Below are 17608 nucleotides of genomic sequence, written 5' to 3'. Positions count from 1 at the left end.
TTCATCTGCAGCAAGCGGAGCGTTTCCATTTGTGCTTCTTTAGGCGGTTTCATCCTCACCAGCAGCTGCACTCGAGAACGTGCAGCAGCGGCAGGCGCCGCTTTTGCGACTGTTGCTGCTGCCTAGCGCAGCAACAGTTGCTGCCTGGCGTGCTCGTTCGACTCCGCGGAAGCCTCTTCAGCAGCAGCAGTAGCTTCTGCTGGAACTGCAGCAGAAGAGTCGTCTACTGTGGTGTAGGCCTCTGCCAGCAAGAACGCGATGCCGTGGAGGCAAACAATTTCTTCGGACCAGTCTACCTGGAGCAGCACCAGCAGCAGTAGCAGCAAACTACATCCGACCCCCGCTCAACCGAAACGGTGGCCGCAGGGAAGAGCAGTAAACTCGGCAGCACATCTGAGGCAGCAGCAGCAGGAAGAACTTCGACAGACCTCTGTGGCTAGCCGCAGCAGCAAGGACCCTAGCAGCAGAGGCGAAGGCAAATGGCGGCCGCAGCAGAGAGGCAGCCCCACTAGGCAGCCATCTCGTGTCAGCACGAGACCGAAGTAATCCGCCAGCAGCGCGCGGCGCTGCAGCAGCACTGCGCAGTGCTGTCGAGCCGTCTCCCGCTGCTGCTGCTGCTGCTGCTGCTGCTGCTGCTGCTGCTCTGGCTCGCCTTGGCACTGCTGCTCCCTCAGGGCAGCACAGAGAGCTGCTTCTAGCTTCGAGGGCACCTGCAGCCTGACTACGGGCAGCCTGCCTAGCCGCCGGAGAACAGACTGGTAGACACACTCTGCAAATGCACAAACCCTAAACCCTAGGCCCCGTAAGTGATAGGCTGCTTCCTTAAGTTAAGGCTGGTGCAGCAGCAAAAGGGTTTAGTACTTAAGGGCCAAGGGCTGCTACCTCTCGCCACGGCCGGGAGGTTCACGAGAAGAAGACTGTCTCCCTTCTGCAGCAACGCCATCTTGGAGTTGATTGCCCCCACGTATGTGCAGCCCTGCAGGGCCGTCGCGCTGTCTCGGTTGCTGCTGCTGCTGCTGCTGCTGCTGTCTGCGGCCTCCACTCCTGCTGCTGCTGCGCAGCGCTTCAGCAGCTGCCGGACGCTGCGAAGCCGCCCCGCGTCTGTCCGTCTGCTACTGCTGCTGCTGCAGGGGGCAACCCTGTCTAGAACATGTCCGCCATTTGCTCTCTCATCAAACAGCCGCAGCACTGACTGCGGCTGGATGCTTGCTTGCGTTGCTGCTGGTTCTGCAGCAGCAGGGCTCTGCTCTGGCTGCTGCTGCTTTTGCTGCTGCTGCTCGTGCTGCTGATGCTCTTGCTGCTGCTGCTCTTGCTGCTGATGCTCTTGCTGCTGTTGCTCTTGCTGCTGATGCTCTTGCTGCTGCTCCGGGTGTTGCGATGGTATGCCATCAGAACAGTCTTGCTCCAGCTGCTGCTGCTGCTGCTGCTGCTGCTCATCGGGCAGCTGCACTTGGTCTCCCGGACCTTCCTTCAATGGCGCAGCAGTCGTGGTGTTGCTGATGCTGCTGTACGGAATAAGCTGCTGCTCCTGCTGCCCCAGCTGCTGTGGCTTCTGCGAATGGAAGTTATGCTGCCAGAAGGCGCTCAGGGGAAGCTGTCGCGCGTCTGTCCTCGTCCGAGTGGGCTTCAAAGCAGGCTTGCTGCCGCTGCTGCTGCTGCTGCTTCCGCTGCTTCTGTGTTTATTCGTAGTATCTCCTTCGGCCTGCTCCTGCGTCTTACCGTCAGGAGACACGAGCACGAGGTGCTGCTGCTTTAGCTTAGATTCAGCAACGGCCGGCTCCTGCAACAGCAAGGCTTCTGAGGATGTTTGCCCGCTGAGCATCTCCTGCAGCAGCAGCAGCAGCAGCAGATAAAAGGTGTCAGCAGCAGAAATCCCATTGACGGCCAAACAAAGAACAGCAAACAACACAGCCTGGGCAGCACTGAGGCAGAACGGCTGTCGCGGATCTGCGCAGCAGCAGCCGCAGCAGCAAGGGCAGCCTCAGCAGCAGCCGCAACGGGAGCAGTAGTAGCAGCAGCAACAGCAGCAGCGCCGTACCATGAGGGCCTGAGCTATGGCCTCAGCAATGACTTCCTCGTGCAGAAAACGAACTTGGCTTTTGCTGGGATGCACATTAACATCTACCAGAGGAGAGGGCAGCTCTAGAGATAAATATACCCACGGCCTCTGGCCCTTCGGCATTAGCTGCCCGTATACCCCGTCGACGCAGCGCCTGCAGCAGCAGCAGTAGCAGCAGCAGTAGCAATTGAGGCAGCAGCAGCAACAGTAAGTGCGAAGACGCGCAGCAGCTGCCGTTGCAAGCACGACCTCACCTGTTGCTGCAGCAACACTGTTGCTGCTGCAGCAACACAGACAGACAGAGCAATGCGACAGCAGCTGCTGCTATGGCGCATGCCCCGCAGCGCCAGAACACCGTCACAGCATGTAAACGCAGGAGCAGCAAATGCTGCAGCATTAGCAAGTGCAGCAGCAGCGGCAAGTGCAGCAGCAGCGGCAGCAGCAGCAGCAGGACGGACTTGAGCGCAGGGCAGTCAACAAGCCTTGAGTTAATAAATAAGCAAAATGAGGCTTTCTTTTGTCCCCTGTTAGCTGCAGAAACAAGTCCTGACACTCGCCATTCGCCCTCATTAATATCTGTCAAATATAACTCGGCAGCAGCAGCTGCTGCTACTGCAGCAGCAGACGCACCCGCTGCTGCGAGCGTACCCGCTGCAGCAGCACCAGCACAGCCGTCAGCCGCAGCAGACAGCAGGGAGGCCAACTCGCGCAATAATGGACAAACACTTTCGCTGCTGCTGCTGCTGCTGCTGTCTCCGCTACTACTCTCTGCAGCAGCTTCTGCAACCGCTTCGCCTTCGCCTGCCGGCTGCTGCTGCTGGCAATCTTGCTGCTCCTGCTGCTCCTGCTGCTTCCCACTGCGAAGGAAGTTCAGAGCTGCTGCAGGAAGCCGCCCCTTGAGGTGTATGGGCAGCAAAGTGCTGCTGGTTGCTTCCCCATGAAGCTTTTCAATTACTCTGAGTCCTCCTCCCTGCAGCAGCGCAATACCCCGCAGCAGCCGCAGCTCTGCAGCAGTAGGCACTCTTTCTTTATCCTCTGTGCAGCAGCAGCTGCAGGTCAACTCGCCGCTGCTGCTGCTGCTGCTGTCGCCATCCTGCAGCTGCTGCTGCTTTTTGTGCTGCTGCAGCAGCTTTCTGGCCTCTGAAAGCCCAAATGCTGTTGTGTTGATGTCTGGCAGCTGCTGCTGCTGCCTCCGCATAACAAAAGCAACGTGGGGGTTGTTGAGGGCGTAGCGGCCAACGACCTGCAGGCATTTCAAGTACTCATCTGTTCCTGCTGCTGCTGCTGCTGCGCCTCCGCCGCCCCCCGCCACAGCAGACGAAAGAAAGGCCCGCCGACGCACAGGAAGGCAATAAAACAAATCTGTTGCTTTTATTGTTGTGCCCCGAGCTCTGGCGAGCGGCGTGGGGTCTTCAGCGAGGACTCCTGTGGTGTACGTACAGCTCAGCCCGTGGGGGGCCCCCCCCTCCTTCGTCGACACCGAAAGCTTCGAAACGAGAGAAAGTGCTGCTAGGGCCTCTCCCCTGAAGCCAAAGGACTGCAGGTGCTGCAGCTGCTGCAGCTGCTGCAGCTTGCTGGTGCAGTGCCGGGCGCACAGCAGCGGCAGGTCTGCTGCAGCAATCCCGCAGCCGTCGTCCGCCACCTGCAGCAGCCGCAGCCCGCCCCCCACGCAGTGTACAGACACCCGAAGGGCCCCCGCGTCCAAGCTGTTCTCCAGCAGCTCCTTCAGAGCAGCAGAAGGCCGCGTCACCACCTCTCCTGCTGCTATGCGCCGCACGACGTCATCCGGCAGCAAACGGATGCGGCCACCTGCTGCTGCTGCTGCTGCCTTTCTTGCTGCTCCGCGGGCTGCTGCGCCTGCAGCCGGCAGCGCACCGGCTAAGGAAGGACTCGAAAAGTCGGCAAATGAAGGCTGGCAGGATGAAGGCGGTCCACCCTCTCCCGTTGCTGCTGCTGCTGTTGCTGCTGCTGCTTCTGCTGCAGCAGCAGCGGGAGCAGATGCAGCTTGCGCTGCTGCAGCGTCCTCCTCAACTGCTGCTGCTTTAGACTCATTCGCCTTCGCTACTGCTTTCACTGAGTCGCGGGCTGCTGCTGCGTCCACTTCTGCTGCTGCTTCAACGATCTCGTCGGGGTCCCACATTGCGCTGCAGTCTGCTGCTCTTCCTGCTGCTGCCCAGCGTTTGCTGCTGCCGTCGCTGCAGTGGGGCCCCGTCAGCTGCAGCTCTCAGGCGCTGCCACGGCGAGTGCCGTTGGTGCTGTTGCTACTCTCGTTGCGGCGGCTGCAACTCCTTTGTCCTCATGTCTATTTTAGCCTTTTTAATGCGGCTTTTGTTTGGATATGGGGGGTATGCCCGGGCGGGGGGCCTCAGCTAGGCTGGGGGCCCCCTCGCCTTCGGCTGTTCCCTGCAGCCAACACCCCGCGCACCTCTTGACTTGTCTTTGTAGAAGTTGTGTTGCTTCAGTTTCTACAAAATGTCAAAATGTGCCAGTGCACCTTAAGGTGGGGTTGTTGTTATCAGCAAGTCTTGGGGGCCCCTTCTGCCGCCGCCCACGGCCCGTTGGGGCCCCCGTGGCAAGCCCCAAGAAAGGTCCTGCAGGGCCCGCTGCGCTATTTGTGTCACAACGTAATGATGTTTACAACATTAGAAGAAGCTACTTATCCAAAGAAGTATTGGGAGACCCGCCATCTGAAATATTACTCAGCCTGCTGCTGCAGCAGGAGCAGGAGCAGCAGCGTTCCAGCAGCAGCAGCGGCAGCAGCTTCGGCAGCAGCAGCTCCATCCTTCCCTGGGCCCTGCACATGCTGCTGCACCTCCTACCTTGTGGAGTTCCCCCATTATTAGTGACGGAGAGCTCTTAGAGGGGCACGAACGCCCGTAGCGGCAGCGGCTGCCGGAGCAGCAGCTAGCAACCCCAGCAACAGCAGCAGCAGCCGGAAGCAGCAGCAGGATGAATGGGTGCAGCAAGAGAGCTTCCTGCGCCGCTTTAAGGCCTTCTCTGTCTTTGATCCCGTATGGCCGACAGATTCGCCACTGGGAAGCAGCAGAAATACTCCGGCGCATGCGTACATCGGACAGCAGCAGCGGCCACAAACTGCACCCCTGCATGGACACTTGGTGGGCTGCCGTGCTGCTGCTGGGGGTTTCGCTCTTTCTGCCGCAGCATCAGCTGCAGCAGCAGCAGGTGATACTACTTCTGCGTCGCTGCTGCGCACTTGAAGTCTAGCGGCAACTGCGAAACCACTGTTGCTGCTGCTGCTGCTGCTGCTGCAGGAGTGCGCACTTGCAGTGCCTGCGTCGCTTCCCTCACTCTGCTGAGCGTCGCTGCCGGCTGTCAGAAGAGCAGCACCAAAGATGTCTCAAAGAAAATGGAAACTGGAGGCCCACGGACTCTCTGAAAGCCATGAAGATACTGGAGCTGTACGTGCATATGCTGCTGCTGCTGCCGCTGCTGCCGCAGGCGGTTCTAGGATGCGGTTTCTGCTCCAATCCTTGCATTTTTGATGCCCTCTGTGCTGGCTGCTGCTGCTGCTGTGGCTGCTGCTTCTGCTGCTGCTGCAGCTTTAAGGTGTACGCTGAAACAAAGAGCTTCAAATACCCAAAAGAAAACGTGGGCCTGTCAGCCGCAGGTAAGCAGCAGCATTTAAGGCCTTGCTTCTATCGCTTTACTGCAGCTTCTGCCGCTGCAGCTGCTGCTCTACCCAGGTCGTGCTGCTGCTGCTGCTGCTGTTGCTGCTGTTTGTCAGGGGCAGTTGTGCACTTTCCTGGGCTTGAGCGGCGGCGGTCTCGCAATAATTGATGCTTCTCTGCTGCTGCGGCTGCTCGCCTTGTTCTTAGTAGCTAGCTGGCTGGCTGCTAGCTGTGCTGCTGCTGCACTGCAATCAGCAGCACCTGCTGCTCCTTCTGATAGTGTGCTGCGTGACGACGGTGTGGCAATTGCTGTTGCTGACCCACGCCGCAAGCCTTGCAGGGAAATGAAGCAGCAGCAGCAGCAGCAGCAGAGGCAACGGCCTAGCTGGCTAGCAGCTAGCTAACGAACTAGCTGGCGAGGCAGCTACCTGTATCACTCTTGCCGCATAAGTGTCCAAACGGACATTCTAATGGGCCAGAAAGCCAGCTAGCTAGTTAGCTAGCTAGCCAGCTGGTTATCTGGCCAGCTAGCTAGCAAGCCAGCTAGCCACGCCTCGATCTAGCCATCTGCCCTAGCCTAAGCAAGAGCCATTCGGCGGCATTGCCCTTGCAGCGGCTTGTGCCCCTGCAGTTGCTGCTACAGCAGCTGCTGCTGCAGCGGCAGTTGCAGCACCCGCTGCTGCAGGTGCTTGCAGCAAGTAGACCTCTTCAGAGGACTTTGTTTTTTTAAGTCTGGTGCTGCAGAGAAGAAACTTGCAACCCTAAAGGGCAGCTACAGCTCCCCTAGGGTTTAGGGTTTAGGGTTTGATGCACAGAGCAAGGGGCCCCGGAATGGGTGCAAACCGCTGTTGCTGTTCCCAAAGCAGCAGTTACAACAGCAGCACCGGTAATGGCTGTCGCTTTTGCTGCTGCTGCTTACCAGGAGCACCCAGCCATGTCCATATCTATAGTCTTCTTCGTGTAGGCCTCGAAATGCCTGCGCACAGCAGCAGCAGCAGCAGCAGCAGCAACACACATGTCCACGGCATCTGCACGTGGCAGTGCCCGTGGCTGCTGCTTCCCCAGGTGCGCTGCTCCCAGCTAGCCGTAGCTAGCTTTTAGAGACTAAGGGTGGCTAGCTGCTGGTGGCCGGGGTTGGCTAGCTGCCAGCAGCTTGCCAACCCCCCTTTATCCTGCTGGCTTCTTGGATAGCTACTCATGGCTAGCTGTGGCTGGCTACCCATGGCTAGCCGTGGCTAGCTACCCACGGCTAGCCGTGCCGTGGCTAGCTACTCATGGCTAGCCGTGGCTAGCTACCCACAGCTAGCTGTGGCTGGTCACTCATAGCTACTTCTAGCTAGCTTCCCGTAGCTAGCTGCAGCTAGCTACCCATAGATAGCCGTGGCTACCTGTCATGGCTCGCTGTGGCTAGCTACTCATGGCTAGCTGTGGCTAGCTACTCATGGCTAGCTAGCTGCTCGAGAGCAGCCTCTGGGGCTGACCATTTGGAGTCAAGCTTTTTGGGTTCGTCGACTGTCACTCCCGAGGCCGTAACTTTAGCGAACTGCACCTGCAGCAGCAGCAAAGCAGCAGCAGCAAAACCAGCGAATTTTGCAGCAGGAGCAGAGCACCAGCAGCAGCAAGTGTGGAGCTAAAAACAGAAGGCAAATAGCTGCAGCAGCGAAAAGTACCTCGTTAGAGGCTGCGCAGTCTCTGTAGAACAAAATCCGCATGCACTCCTCAAGCAGCTCCCGCGCCTCCCTGCAGCAGCAGCAGCAGCAGCGGCAAAAGCGTTCTTTGGACAGGGGACTAGGCGGTGCTGCCAGCTACAGCAAAAGAACAACACCCACAGGAGAAGAGAATGAAGCAAAACCAGCAGCAGCAGCAGCAGCAGCAGCAAGTGCAGCTGACTCTTCAGACATGTCGGGGCGCTGCCTCTCTCTCATCAGAGTAATTGCAAAGTAACGCCCAAGACCTGCATAGCACGCAGCAGCAGCAGCAGCAGCAGCAGCAATTAAGCCAAGAAGGCATCAAAAGACCCCACGGATCAGCAGCCATCCAGCAGCAACGTGGTGCAGCGGCAGCACGGATAGGGGGTGCGCATGCAGCAGCAGAATGCGCAGCAGCTGCAGCAGCAGAAGCAGCAACAAGGGACCCTGCAGCAGCAGCAGCGGCAGCAAAGGTACCCGTGGCGACAACTTGCTCTTCGAAGAATGTGCCAAGCATATCTATGGCTCCCAAGTACATTTCGGAGCCCTGCTGCTGCTGTCCTTCCTGCTGCTGCTGCTGCTGCTGCTGCTGCTGCTGCTGCTCGTGAATGCCCTTGGGGCTGCCCATGTGTCCCGCGACGATAACGGATAGCCAGTAAGGATTGAATTTGCACCTTCTTTGATACATTGTCCTGGAGGTGTAGCTGGCAATGGCCTTGGGGCTGAGGGTGGTGCTGCTGCTGCTGCTGCTACTGCTGCTGCTGCAGTCCGCGTGGGCCGCGTCCTCGTCCACCAACTCTTGCAGCTCCCGCTCCAAAAACTGGTGGTCTGAGTATTCCCCAGAAGTGCAAATGAGGGTTTTGTTGTCGAGGTTCATGAATCGGGGTTGTCCGCGAAATCGCATCATGCGTCCGTAGGACACTAAGCGCACAAACCCTAAACCCTAAACCCCAAGCCGTAAACCCCAAACCCTAGCCCAAAACCCGCAGCCAGCTGCAGGCCCGCCCCAGCGCACAAACTGGCAAAGCTCCCTCTCACTCATTAAAGCCCTGCTGCTGCCACACAGGCGAAAGCTGAGTGTTAGTTACTCAAACCCTAAACCCTCAGCCCTTGCGCTGTGAGCTGCTGCACCTGCTGTGTCGGCCACCATGAGGACTCCGTCTCTGTACTTGAGGGCCAGAACAGATGAAGTGGTGGTTATGGGATTTCTGGTGTCTGCGGGAGGCGTAGCAGCACCTGCTGTTGCTGCTCCTGCTGCTGCTCCGGGCGTGCCGCCCTGCAGCGCCCCGGCCGCCGACATGCAGTCTATCGCGTACATATTTTGGTGGATGAGAAAGGGGGAAATAAATTTTTTTAAAAGCTCCTTTTCGTGATGGCGGTGAGCACCTGATGTCTCTGGAACTACGCCCCGACACACGCTGCTGCTGCTGTTGGTGCTACTGCAGACGCTGTTGCTGCCGCGGCGACTACAAACTCAGACAGAAAATGTGTTTACTTCGTTTCCTTATTGCTGCTGCTTACGGTCACAAACAAAACGCATGCAGACATATACCCCCAGCCAGCCCTTAGCTACATAGCAGCAGCGGCAGCAGCAACAGCAGCCGACAGCAGCAGCTGGTGTCGTTGAGGCGGACCGAGGGGCCCCGCAGGCAAACCGTCCGAAGGCTTCTATGTTTTAAACTAATTGACACGAGGCTATTTCTTTATTCATTATATGAAGAGTTGCATTCCAGAAGTTATTGGGGTGCTGTAGCATTGCTTCGCATGCAGCAGCAATGGCTGCCGCTGCTATTACTGCTGCAGTTGCTCGTTCAAGCCCTTAACTGAAGCCACAGCCACTAGGCTCTGCTCCCGTTGAGCTAGGGGAGCAGCTGTAATTACACTGCTTGTACATAGTGGTCTTGCTGCTGCTACAGTTTTGCTGCTGCTGCTGCTGGCGCCGCTGCTGCGCTTGCTGCTGCAAAGAACGGCCCAGAGGAGCTCATGGATTCAGCTTCCTGTTGCATTACACACAGCAATAGGCGTGCAGGTTCTTATGCACATTTGCTGCTGCCCAGCTGTGGCTGCCGCCAGCGCTCAGGAAGGAGTTGCTGCTTCTGCACTGGCAGCTGCAACTGTTGCTGCTGCGTAGGCACCATTGGCTGCTGCTACCGCGTTCTCTCCAGCTAGAGAGGCCGCTGCGGCTGCCGCTGCTACTGCTCAAGGCAGCAGCTTCTTGAGCTTCTGCTGTTCCTGCTGGTCTTAAGAGTTTCGGGGGGAGGTGCTGCTGCGGCTCAGAGCAGCAAAAAGCAATAATAGAAAACAAAATATAGTAGCACAAGATATTTACGAAGCACATAGAGCAGATGTGAGGGCAGCAAAGACAAGCTGGGCAGGCACAGGCACACGAAAGAGGCCTATTAGGCCCGCAGCAGCAACAGCAGCAGCTGCTCTGCAGCTGCAGTGCCTTAAGAAAAGAAGAATATATTGAGGAGACAGGCTACGGACAATGGCGCAAAGAGCGCAGGAAGCTGAGACGCTTCTGCCACTGGGAGGGCCTGCCGCAGCAGCAGCAGGTGCAGCAGCAGCAGCAGCGGGTGCTGCAGCAGCAGCCTCGCCTGATGATGCTGCAGAGAGGAACGAAGCGGAGTCTGAGGTGTACAGACAGCGCAAGGCACTCGACAGCAACTTCATGAAACACTTTTTGCCCCAACTTGCCGGGCAAGTTGTTGCTGCTGCTCGCACTGAGGGCGTTGCTGTTTCCTTAGCACTCGCGGCTTATGTGCTGCTGACTCTCCCGCCTGCTGCAGCAGCACCAGCAGCAGAGGCAGCAGCGCCGCCAGCGGACAGCACTAACCAAAAGCCACCAAAAGCAACAGCAATAGCAGCAGCAGCAGAAGCAGAAAAATGTATTAAGCCATTCCGCTTTTCCCTGACAGCTACACAAGCCCCCTCACACATGGAAGCAGAAGCAGCAGTTGCCGCTGCTGTTCGGCTGCTTCAGCAGCGATCTACGGACCCTGTTGCTGCTACATTAGCGCTGCAAGTTAGCTTTGAAGCATTGCTGCTCGATACAGTTGCTGCTGCTGCACTGCAGCAAATCCAGGAGGCTAGAGGCGTAGAGGATGCAGCAGCATTGGTGCGCGCTTGCTGCTGCTGTTGCTGCTGCTGCTGCTTTTGCCGCTGCTGCTGGTAACGTCCACAGCGCCGCCTTGCTGACAACAAAACAAGCGAGCCCCTCTGACGTAACAATGGTTTTGCCTCGGCTGCTGCTGCTGCTGCTTCTGCTGCTGCTGCTGCTGCTGCTGCTGCTTTTGCAGGTTGTGCATGCGGACCACAGCCAACTCCGTCGCACCGCTTTCGTCTGCCTGCTGCGGCAGCAGCTGCTGTCATACTGCGTTGCTGCTCTGCCTATGGTGGCTGCTGTAGCTATACCTGAGGAGGCCGCAGCAGCAGCAGCAGCTCGTGCCCCGTTGGAATCCGCAACACCAGCAGCAGCAGCAGCAGCAGAGAAGGCAGCAGCTGTGCGCCGGCTCGTAGAGCAGGCACTAGATGCGGCATTGCCCATTACCCGCATTCCTTGTCTCTATTCTCTTCCTCCAGATCTCAGGAGGCAGCACCTGGTGGAGCTTCGATGCATCGTCATTGCTTCTTTGCTGCTGCAGCAGCGCCGTGCAGCAGCAGCAGCGGCAGCAGCAGCCGCGGCAGCAAAGGCGTCCGCTGCAGCAGCTTTAGCAACAGCGTCCGCTGCTGCTAAAGCTAGAGCAAAAGCAGCAGCGGAGGCGAAGGCAGAAGCAGCAGCAAAAGCAGCAGCAATAGTCGAAAGCTTTGATTGGCTCGAGCCTCCAGACCAAGCTGCCGATGACTTTGCTGCTGAGCAGCAGCAGCTGCTGCTGCAGCAGGCTGTGAAGGGGCAAGACGCGCTACAGCGAGTTCGAAACATCTTCAGTATCACCAAATCGCAGAGGGAAGCTATTGGCAAGCCGCTAACCCTAAACCCGAAACCCTAAACCCTTTCTGCATAGCTCTAGGCTCTGCAGACTGCACTGCAACCCCCCGAGAGCCACAGCCTGACCACTGGTCCGCGGGTTTTCAAAAGGCCTGTGATTGCAAGCCACTGCTGCAGCAGCTAGGACTCGAGCTGCTGCTCGCCTGCTGCTGGCACTGCAGCAGCAGCTGCTCCAGAAGCGCTGCTTCTGCTTCCTGCTTGTAGAGCAGCCTGCTGCCGCTGCTGCTGTTGTGTTGCTGCTGCGCTGCTGTAGGCGTCGATGAAAAGCTGACTAAGTTCATTGCAACGGAAAGTGTATTTCATGTGCAGCAAATTCGCTTTCTACGGGCGCTGTTGGTGCAGCAGCAGCAGCAACATTCAGCAGCAGCAGCTCAAGCAGCAGTGTGCTTACAGGAACTTGCCTCGGTGGAGAGCTACTTGAAGGAGCACAAAGGGAAGGCCCCTCCAGAAGTGGTTTACAGCCACCTTGCTGCTGCAGGTGCTGCTTATCTTGGAATATACAAGGAGCAGCAAGGGCTGCTGCAGCTTTCCGCGTTGCGACTGCTGCTGCAGAAGCATGCAGAAGCACTCCAGGCCCCAGACATCACAAAAGTCGATGCTGCGGCTCTTAGGCTGCGGCGCAGGGCCCCGCCAGAGAAGCTAGATGAGCCCCTTCCGTACAATCCACCCAGCAGCAGCAGCAGCAGCAGCATGAGAGTTCTGACTGCAGCAGACGCGAAGATGCAGCAGCCTGCAGAGCTGGGAGGCTATTGCCTCCAAACCCTGCTGAAGGAGGGGGCGCTTGTATCCGGCGACATTCATGCAGGTGGTGCTGCTGTTTTCGTTGCTGTTGCTGTTGTTGCTGCTGTTGCAGCTGCTGTTGTTGCTGCTACTGCTCACGCTCTAAATGAGCGCAGTGCTGCTGCTGCTACATCCATTGCCTTACTTTCTGCAGGTGCTTCCATTCACCGACCTGCGAAGGGCCCTTACAGCAGCGGAAGCCTGACAAGTCGTTGGTTCTGCTGCATTTGCTGCTTTTGCTGCTTATGCTGCTGCTGCTGCTCTTGCTTACTACTGACGCCGCTGTCGATGTTGCTGTTAGTGCCCCTGTTGCTGCTGTTGCTGCTGCTGTGTTGTTGCTGTGAATGTTTTTGCTGTTGCAGGTGGGATTGAGCTCAATGGGGAGATCTACCTCTTCAGCAGTCGACGCCGCCTCCGCGAGTTCCTTGAGCAGCAGCGGCAGCTGCAGCAGCAACAGCCGCAAGTCCAGCAGCATGAGCTGTTGTTGCAGCAGCTTACTGACGTAATCCGGCATAATCCAGCCCTCATATTTGCATTGGGATTGGAGAAACGCTTCCCAGAGTAAACGGCATCTATTGCTGCGGCTTTATTTCTGCTGCTGCTGCTGCTGCTGCTGCTGCGATTCAGTTCCGACGCACACTTAGCAAAAGGTTTCCCACACGTGTACGCAGCTGCTTCTAGAACGTCTGCTGAACTCTTTGCTGCTGCTGAGGCTGCTGCTGCCCCGTTTTCTGCTGCTGCGGGCGACGCAGACCCAATTTGAAGGCACTTCTGGCGTGGGCGTATCACAAAGAGCTGCAGGAGCTGCAAGCGCGGCTGCAACAGCGACAGACACAGGAGGGGCAGCAGCAGGAGCAGCAGCAGCAGGAGCAGCAACTGTGGGAGGCTGACTGGGAGTATAGGCCTGAGCTGTATGTGCGGATAAGCGAGGGCAAGGCAGCAGATGCAGCAGTAGACACCGCCGACTTGCTGCAGCTGACTGCAGAGCTTCGCAGCAGCAAGAGCAGCAGCAGCAGCTACAGCTACAGCGAGTGGGAGCTGCGGCGCCGCGTGCTGCAGCAAGTGCGACTCTGTGCATGCGCCTCCAGAAGCATGCAAACGCTGCTGTCTACTTTCAAAAGAGATGCTGAGAGCCAAACTATAGAGAAAAAAGAAACTGCAACAAACACAGCTGTTGCTGTAGCAACTGGGGGGCCCCACAGCAGCCGCAGCTTCGTGGGTCTTCGGGGTGCTGACGCTACGGCGAATAAGCCCCTAAGGGAAGTTGTGCTCCGAGTTACCTTCTGACGCTGCAGCAGCGGCAGCAGCAGCAGTAGCAGCAATCTACGCAACAGCTGCAGCAGGTTGGGCGAATGCTGCTGCAGCAGTGCCAACCGCAGAACCTTCGCAGCCACGCAGCCTTAGCAGCAGCTAATTAAATGCAGCAGAATCCCAGCAAGCACACCCGCAGCCGCAGAACAAAAATAACATTTGCTGCTGCAGCGCGTGCGCAGGGGGAGATGTCCCATTAGAAGTCTTGGCTGTTTGTCTCTTTTTGACTCTGTTGCTTCCGCTTGTCTATTTTTGTCCTTCTCTGTTTGTTTCCGCTTGCTGCCGCTGGCTCTAGCTCTCCCGGGAGCAGCTGAAGAGACTGCAGCAGCAGCGGGCAGAACTTAAAAAGCATTTAGATATCTCAGTTGTCTATCCCTCGGCAGCAGCAGCAACAGCAGCCGAAGGCACCGCTGCTGCAGCTGCTGCTGCAGCAGCTGCTGCAACAGCGGCTGCAGCAGCTGCTGCATACATTTTCAAGCCCCTGGTAGGGACTCTCTAAGCAAGCAAATTAAGCAAATTAAGAAGCGTGAGTAATCACTGGGCTCACGCTTCTTTTGCGCGGTTCCCCCGCTTCGCGACTGCTGCTGCTGCTAGTGCAGGTACTGCTGGTGTTGCTGCTGGTGTTGCTGCTGCTGCTACTGCTACCTGGTGCCTCCTCAGACACTAGTGCCTGGTAGGCTCTGGGCTTCCGTACGCGCATGCACGCGCGGTGCAGCCACTTACGGGCTGCGGGGCGCAGCAGCAGGGGCGCTAAAGGCAGCAGCAGCAGGAGCAGCAGCAGCACGAGCTGCAGCAGCCGCTGCAGCAGCGTTGGGGGCCGCAGCACGTGTGGCACTTTGTCTGTTAGTAATCTCCACCTGTCTTCACTTTCTGCTTCTGAGAAAGAAATTGTCTCCGTCAGCAGCACATTGCCAGTTTCTGCGTCTCTTGACGACAGCACAGCCTCTGCGACGGACCCTAAGCGCAGCAGCAGCAGCAGCAGCAGGAAGCATGCCAGTGCTGCAGCGTTGGGGCAAGAAGGGCAAGACCAGCAGCAAGAGCAGCACTAGAAAAGCCGCGCATGCAACTAACCAGTTGTTGAAAAGTATTTGAAATCCACAAGACCAAAATTTCTGTTCAAGGAAAAAGCTTCTGGCCGCAGCCTTGAGGTGTATATCCACCTCAGCAACGGCAGCATCAGCAGCCGCGCCCACCAAGACTCCCCGATGCTGTGGGTCATTCCGCTGCTTGTCAGCTCAACAACACCGTCCTGCAGCAGCAGCAGGAGCAGCGGCAGCGGCACACTGGTCCCGCAGCAGAGAGGCCTCCATGCAGCCCAATGCATGCAAGAGGGGCCCCCAAGCCCCCGAAGACCCTGCGGGGGCAGCCCGTGCATGCATTTTGGCTGCACGGGGAATTTGAGCAGGACACCAGGTGCTCTTGCTGCTGCTGCTGCTGCTGCTGGGTTTAGGGTTCCGAACTCGCCTTTAGTCCCAGCAACTCCGTGAAATGCACATCTCCCGACAAAAAGAAAAGACCTTTTGGTTTTGTTTGTTGCAAAAGTTTGAAAAGTCTTCGGCGAGAAGCGGGGAAGTGGCCCCAGCTCTCCACCACAGGCAGCCCCGTCAAAACCTGAAGCAAAACAAAACAACAAAACAAAACAACAGAACCCTAAACCCTAAACCCTAAAGACAAACCGTAAGTAACCCGCCAGGCCCCACGGCCCCCACGAAACACGCAGGGCGCCTCGCCACGAAAAACGCAAGGGTTTCGGGTTTAGGGTTTAGGGTTTAGACGCGCCTGAACAGAAGATACCACAATGTGGGCTTCTGCGCGAGAGTGCTTCAGCTGAGCCTCCAGCCACGCCCACTGCTCCTCTCCCAGCACGTCGCCTTCGTAGGCCCACCCCAGCCTGCGCAAACCCTACACCCTAAACCCTAAGCCCTAAACCCTAAACGCTAAACCCCAAGCCCTAAACCCTAAGCTGTACACCCTAAACCCTAGATCCTAAGCCATAAACCTTTAACCCTAAAGGCCAAACCCGCCTCTGGACCCCCCAAGGAGGCATTCGAGAGGGTGTGAGGCGGCTTTAAAGGATGCAGCAGCAAAGAGTGTAGAGCGTAAACCCCTTTTGAGGGTTTGCTGCTTGGGGCAAACTCACCCCAAAAGGTGCAGCAAAAATCTGCTGCCAGCCCCCGCCAAAGACAGCAGCTGCGACAGCGGCGGCTGCAGCGACCACATGGCTGCACTGGGCAAGTAGTGCATGTCCCGCTCGCTGCGCGTGTCCAGCAGCAGCACACGCACGCCCTCCCGCTGCTGCTGCTGCTGCTGCTGCTGCCGCTGCTGCTGCTGTTGCTGCTGCTGCTGCTGTTGCTGCTGCTGCTGCTGTTGCTGCTGCTGCTCCTGCTGTTGTTGTTGCTGCTGCTGCTGTGGCTGCTGCTGCTGCTGCTGCTGTTCCTGCTGCTGCTGCTGCTGCTGCGGTTCCTGCTGCTCTTGAGGCCCCTGCTGCTGCTCGGGCAGAGGAAACAGGTGGGAAGAGTAAAGCCCGTTTCTCTTTCTTCTGGGGCTGTGGGGCCCCACACCCAAAAAGTCAAGAAAGACCTGAAGCAGCTGCTGCTTGTTTTTCTGGTTTTTACCCCCGTCATTCATTCCTGCGCAGAGTCCCAAACCCTAGGGCCAATTCTAAACCACAAACCCTAATTCGCAGCCGCCCCGGACCCCAGGGTTTAGGGTTTAGGGTTTAGGGTTTGGGGTTTAGGGTTACCGAAGTCGTGGTCATCCCATGTGCCATCATAGAAACGAAGACTTTCTCTAAACAACTTCAGGGAGGCAGTTTCCAGCAGAGAGGAAAGAGAAGCGCGCACTGAGGCCACGTCAAAGCCCTCTGCAGCAGCAGCAGCAGCAACAGAAGCAGCAGCAAGGCGCAGGCTCATCTTGTTGCCTTTATACACGCAAAGTCGCCAGAGGCAAGAGACTCTGCTGAGGCTGAAGCAACAGCTGCGGCAGCACCAACAACTGCAGCAGCAGCAAGCCCGTAAAAGCAGACCCAGAATCAGGAACGGCGCCTTCAGTAGCAGATGCAGCAGGAAACTCAGCAGCAGCAGCAGCAGCAACAGGAGCAGCAACAGCGGGAACAGCAGCAGCCCCAACAGCAGCAGCAGCAAACCTGCGTATCCTGCGTCGCCAACCCAGAGCCATCCTTCTGGGTGTGTTGCTCGGATGGTCTCGAAGACTTTCTGCCGTCTGGCAGCAGCCAGAGCAGCAGCTGCTTGTGCTGCTGCTGTTGCTGCTCCCGATTCTGCTGCTGCCTCCCACTCGTGCCTTTGCCGAAAGCAAGACCCGAAGGCCAAGCGATGCAGGGGGAAGTCGTAAACAGCATCTGCAGCAGCCAGCTCTCGCTCCGCAGCATCGGCGGCACCGACGGCAGCAGCAGCAGCAGCAGCAGTAGCGTCTACTACAGCACGGTTTGCTGCTGGCGCCGGGATACTGATGGTATCTTTTGCTGCTCGGCTACTTACAGCAGCAGCAAGACACACTAGCAGAACCCCGACAGCGGCCAGGGCAGTCCCCTGCCGCCGACGTTCCCAACTCATGATTCGCCAGCAAAGGCAGCAGCAGCAGCTGCTGCTGCTGCTGTTTACAGTAATCTCTTCAAAGGTAGATTTGCACGTGCTGCTGCTGCTGCGCCTTTTGTTTCTGCATGTGCGGCTGCTGCTCCAACTTTGGGCGTCGCTTGCAGACCGAGCAGCTGCGCTGCTGCTGGTCAGGGATGCAACTCCTGCTGCACGGATGCAGCAAAGAGTAGCTGCTGCTGCATTAAAAGAAAAATTATTTTATTACATGGAATTAACATTTTGGGAGTGTGTGGCAACTTGAGCGATCATCCAGTGCTTGGGGTGGAGGCCTTGCTGCAGCAGCACGAATGAGCAGCAGCAGCTACCACTGCCGCCTCAGCAGCAGCCTCTCCTGCTTCACGTGCTGCTGCTCGCAGTGTTGCTCCGTCACATGCTATTCCTTGTATTGTCATTTGTGATTGTCTGATTTCTTTTTTGTCTTTGAGGAGACGTGGAGGCTTACAGGTTACTTTTGATGCCGTTTCTCTTCTTCTGCTGACTTGTTGCGTCGCCGGACAGGTGATCATATGCAGCAACGCCGTGCTGCTGCTTCCTGTGGA

At 57.6% G+C, this 17608-nt stretch overlaps 5 protein-coding genes across 5 annotated transcripts; 2 read left to right on the top strand and 3 right to left on the bottom strand.

Annotated features, from left to right (window-relative positions):
* Positions 1-122: 122 nt before the first annotated feature.
* ETH_00006795 (DNA mismatch repair protein, putative) lies at positions 123-4199 on the bottom strand (the record flags this gene model as incomplete). Its single annotated transcript, XM_013377885.1, has 5 exons — positions 123-296; positions 429-769; positions 883-1825; positions 2039-2213; positions 2518-4199. 5 exons carry the CDS (start codon positions 4197-4199, stop codon positions 123-125), a joined length of 3315 nt encoding a protein of 1104 aa, XP_013233339.1.
* An 809-nt stretch (positions 4200-5008) lies between these two features.
* Positions 5009-5857, top strand: ETH_00006790 (uncharacterized protein; the record flags this gene model as incomplete). Its single annotated transcript, XM_013377884.1, has 4 exons — positions 5009-5175; positions 5332-5478; positions 5620-5687; positions 5805-5857. The coding sequence occupies 4 exons, from the start codon at positions 5009-5011 to the stop codon at positions 5855-5857; spliced, it is 435 nt and encodes a 144-aa protein (XP_013233338.1).
* Positions 5858-6260: 403 nt separating this feature from the next.
* On the bottom strand, positions 6261-8694 carry ETH_00006785 (proteasome A-type and B-type domain-containing protein, putative; the record flags this gene model as incomplete). The annotated part of the gene is made up of 7 exons (XM_013377883.1): positions 6261-6426; positions 6608-6664; positions 7170-7237; positions 7359-7428; positions 7579-7642; positions 7854-8297; positions 8508-8694. 7 exons carry the CDS (start codon positions 8692-8694, stop codon positions 6261-6263), a joined length of 1056 nt encoding a protein of 351 aa, XP_013233337.1.
* Positions 8695-9864: 1170 nt separating this feature from the next.
* Positions 9865-13431, top strand: ETH_00006780 (uncharacterized protein; the record flags this gene model as incomplete). The annotated part of the gene is made up of 5 exons (XM_013377882.1): positions 9865-10494; positions 10676-11303; positions 11618-12169; positions 12507-12705; positions 12897-13431. The coding sequence occupies 5 exons, from the start codon at positions 9865-9867 to the stop codon at positions 13429-13431; spliced, it is 2544 nt and encodes an 847-aa protein (XP_013233336.1).
* A 541-nt stretch (positions 13432-13972) lies between these two features.
* On the bottom strand, positions 13973-17027 carry ETH_00006775 (uncharacterized protein; the record flags this gene model as incomplete). Its single annotated transcript, XM_013377881.1, has 7 exons — positions 13973-14412; positions 14527-14704; positions 14920-15066; positions 15250-15346; positions 15596-16085; positions 16199-16318; positions 16601-17027. The coding sequence occupies 7 exons, from the start codon at positions 17025-17027 to the stop codon at positions 13973-13975; spliced, it is 1899 nt and encodes a 632-aa protein (XP_013233335.1).
* Positions 17028-17608: the final 581 nt, after the last annotated feature.

This window comes from Eimeria tenella, genomic scaffold (assembly GCF_000499545.2).
Source record: "Eimeria tenella Houghton genomic scaffold, Eth_scaff66, whole genome shotgun sequence".
Classification (NCBI taxonomy): domain Eukaryota; phylum Apicomplexa; class Conoidasida; order Eucoccidiorida; family Eimeriidae; genus Eimeria; species Eimeria tenella.
Note: the sequence above shows the minus strand (reverse complement) of the source record. Positions and strands in the feature narration are given on the sequence as shown.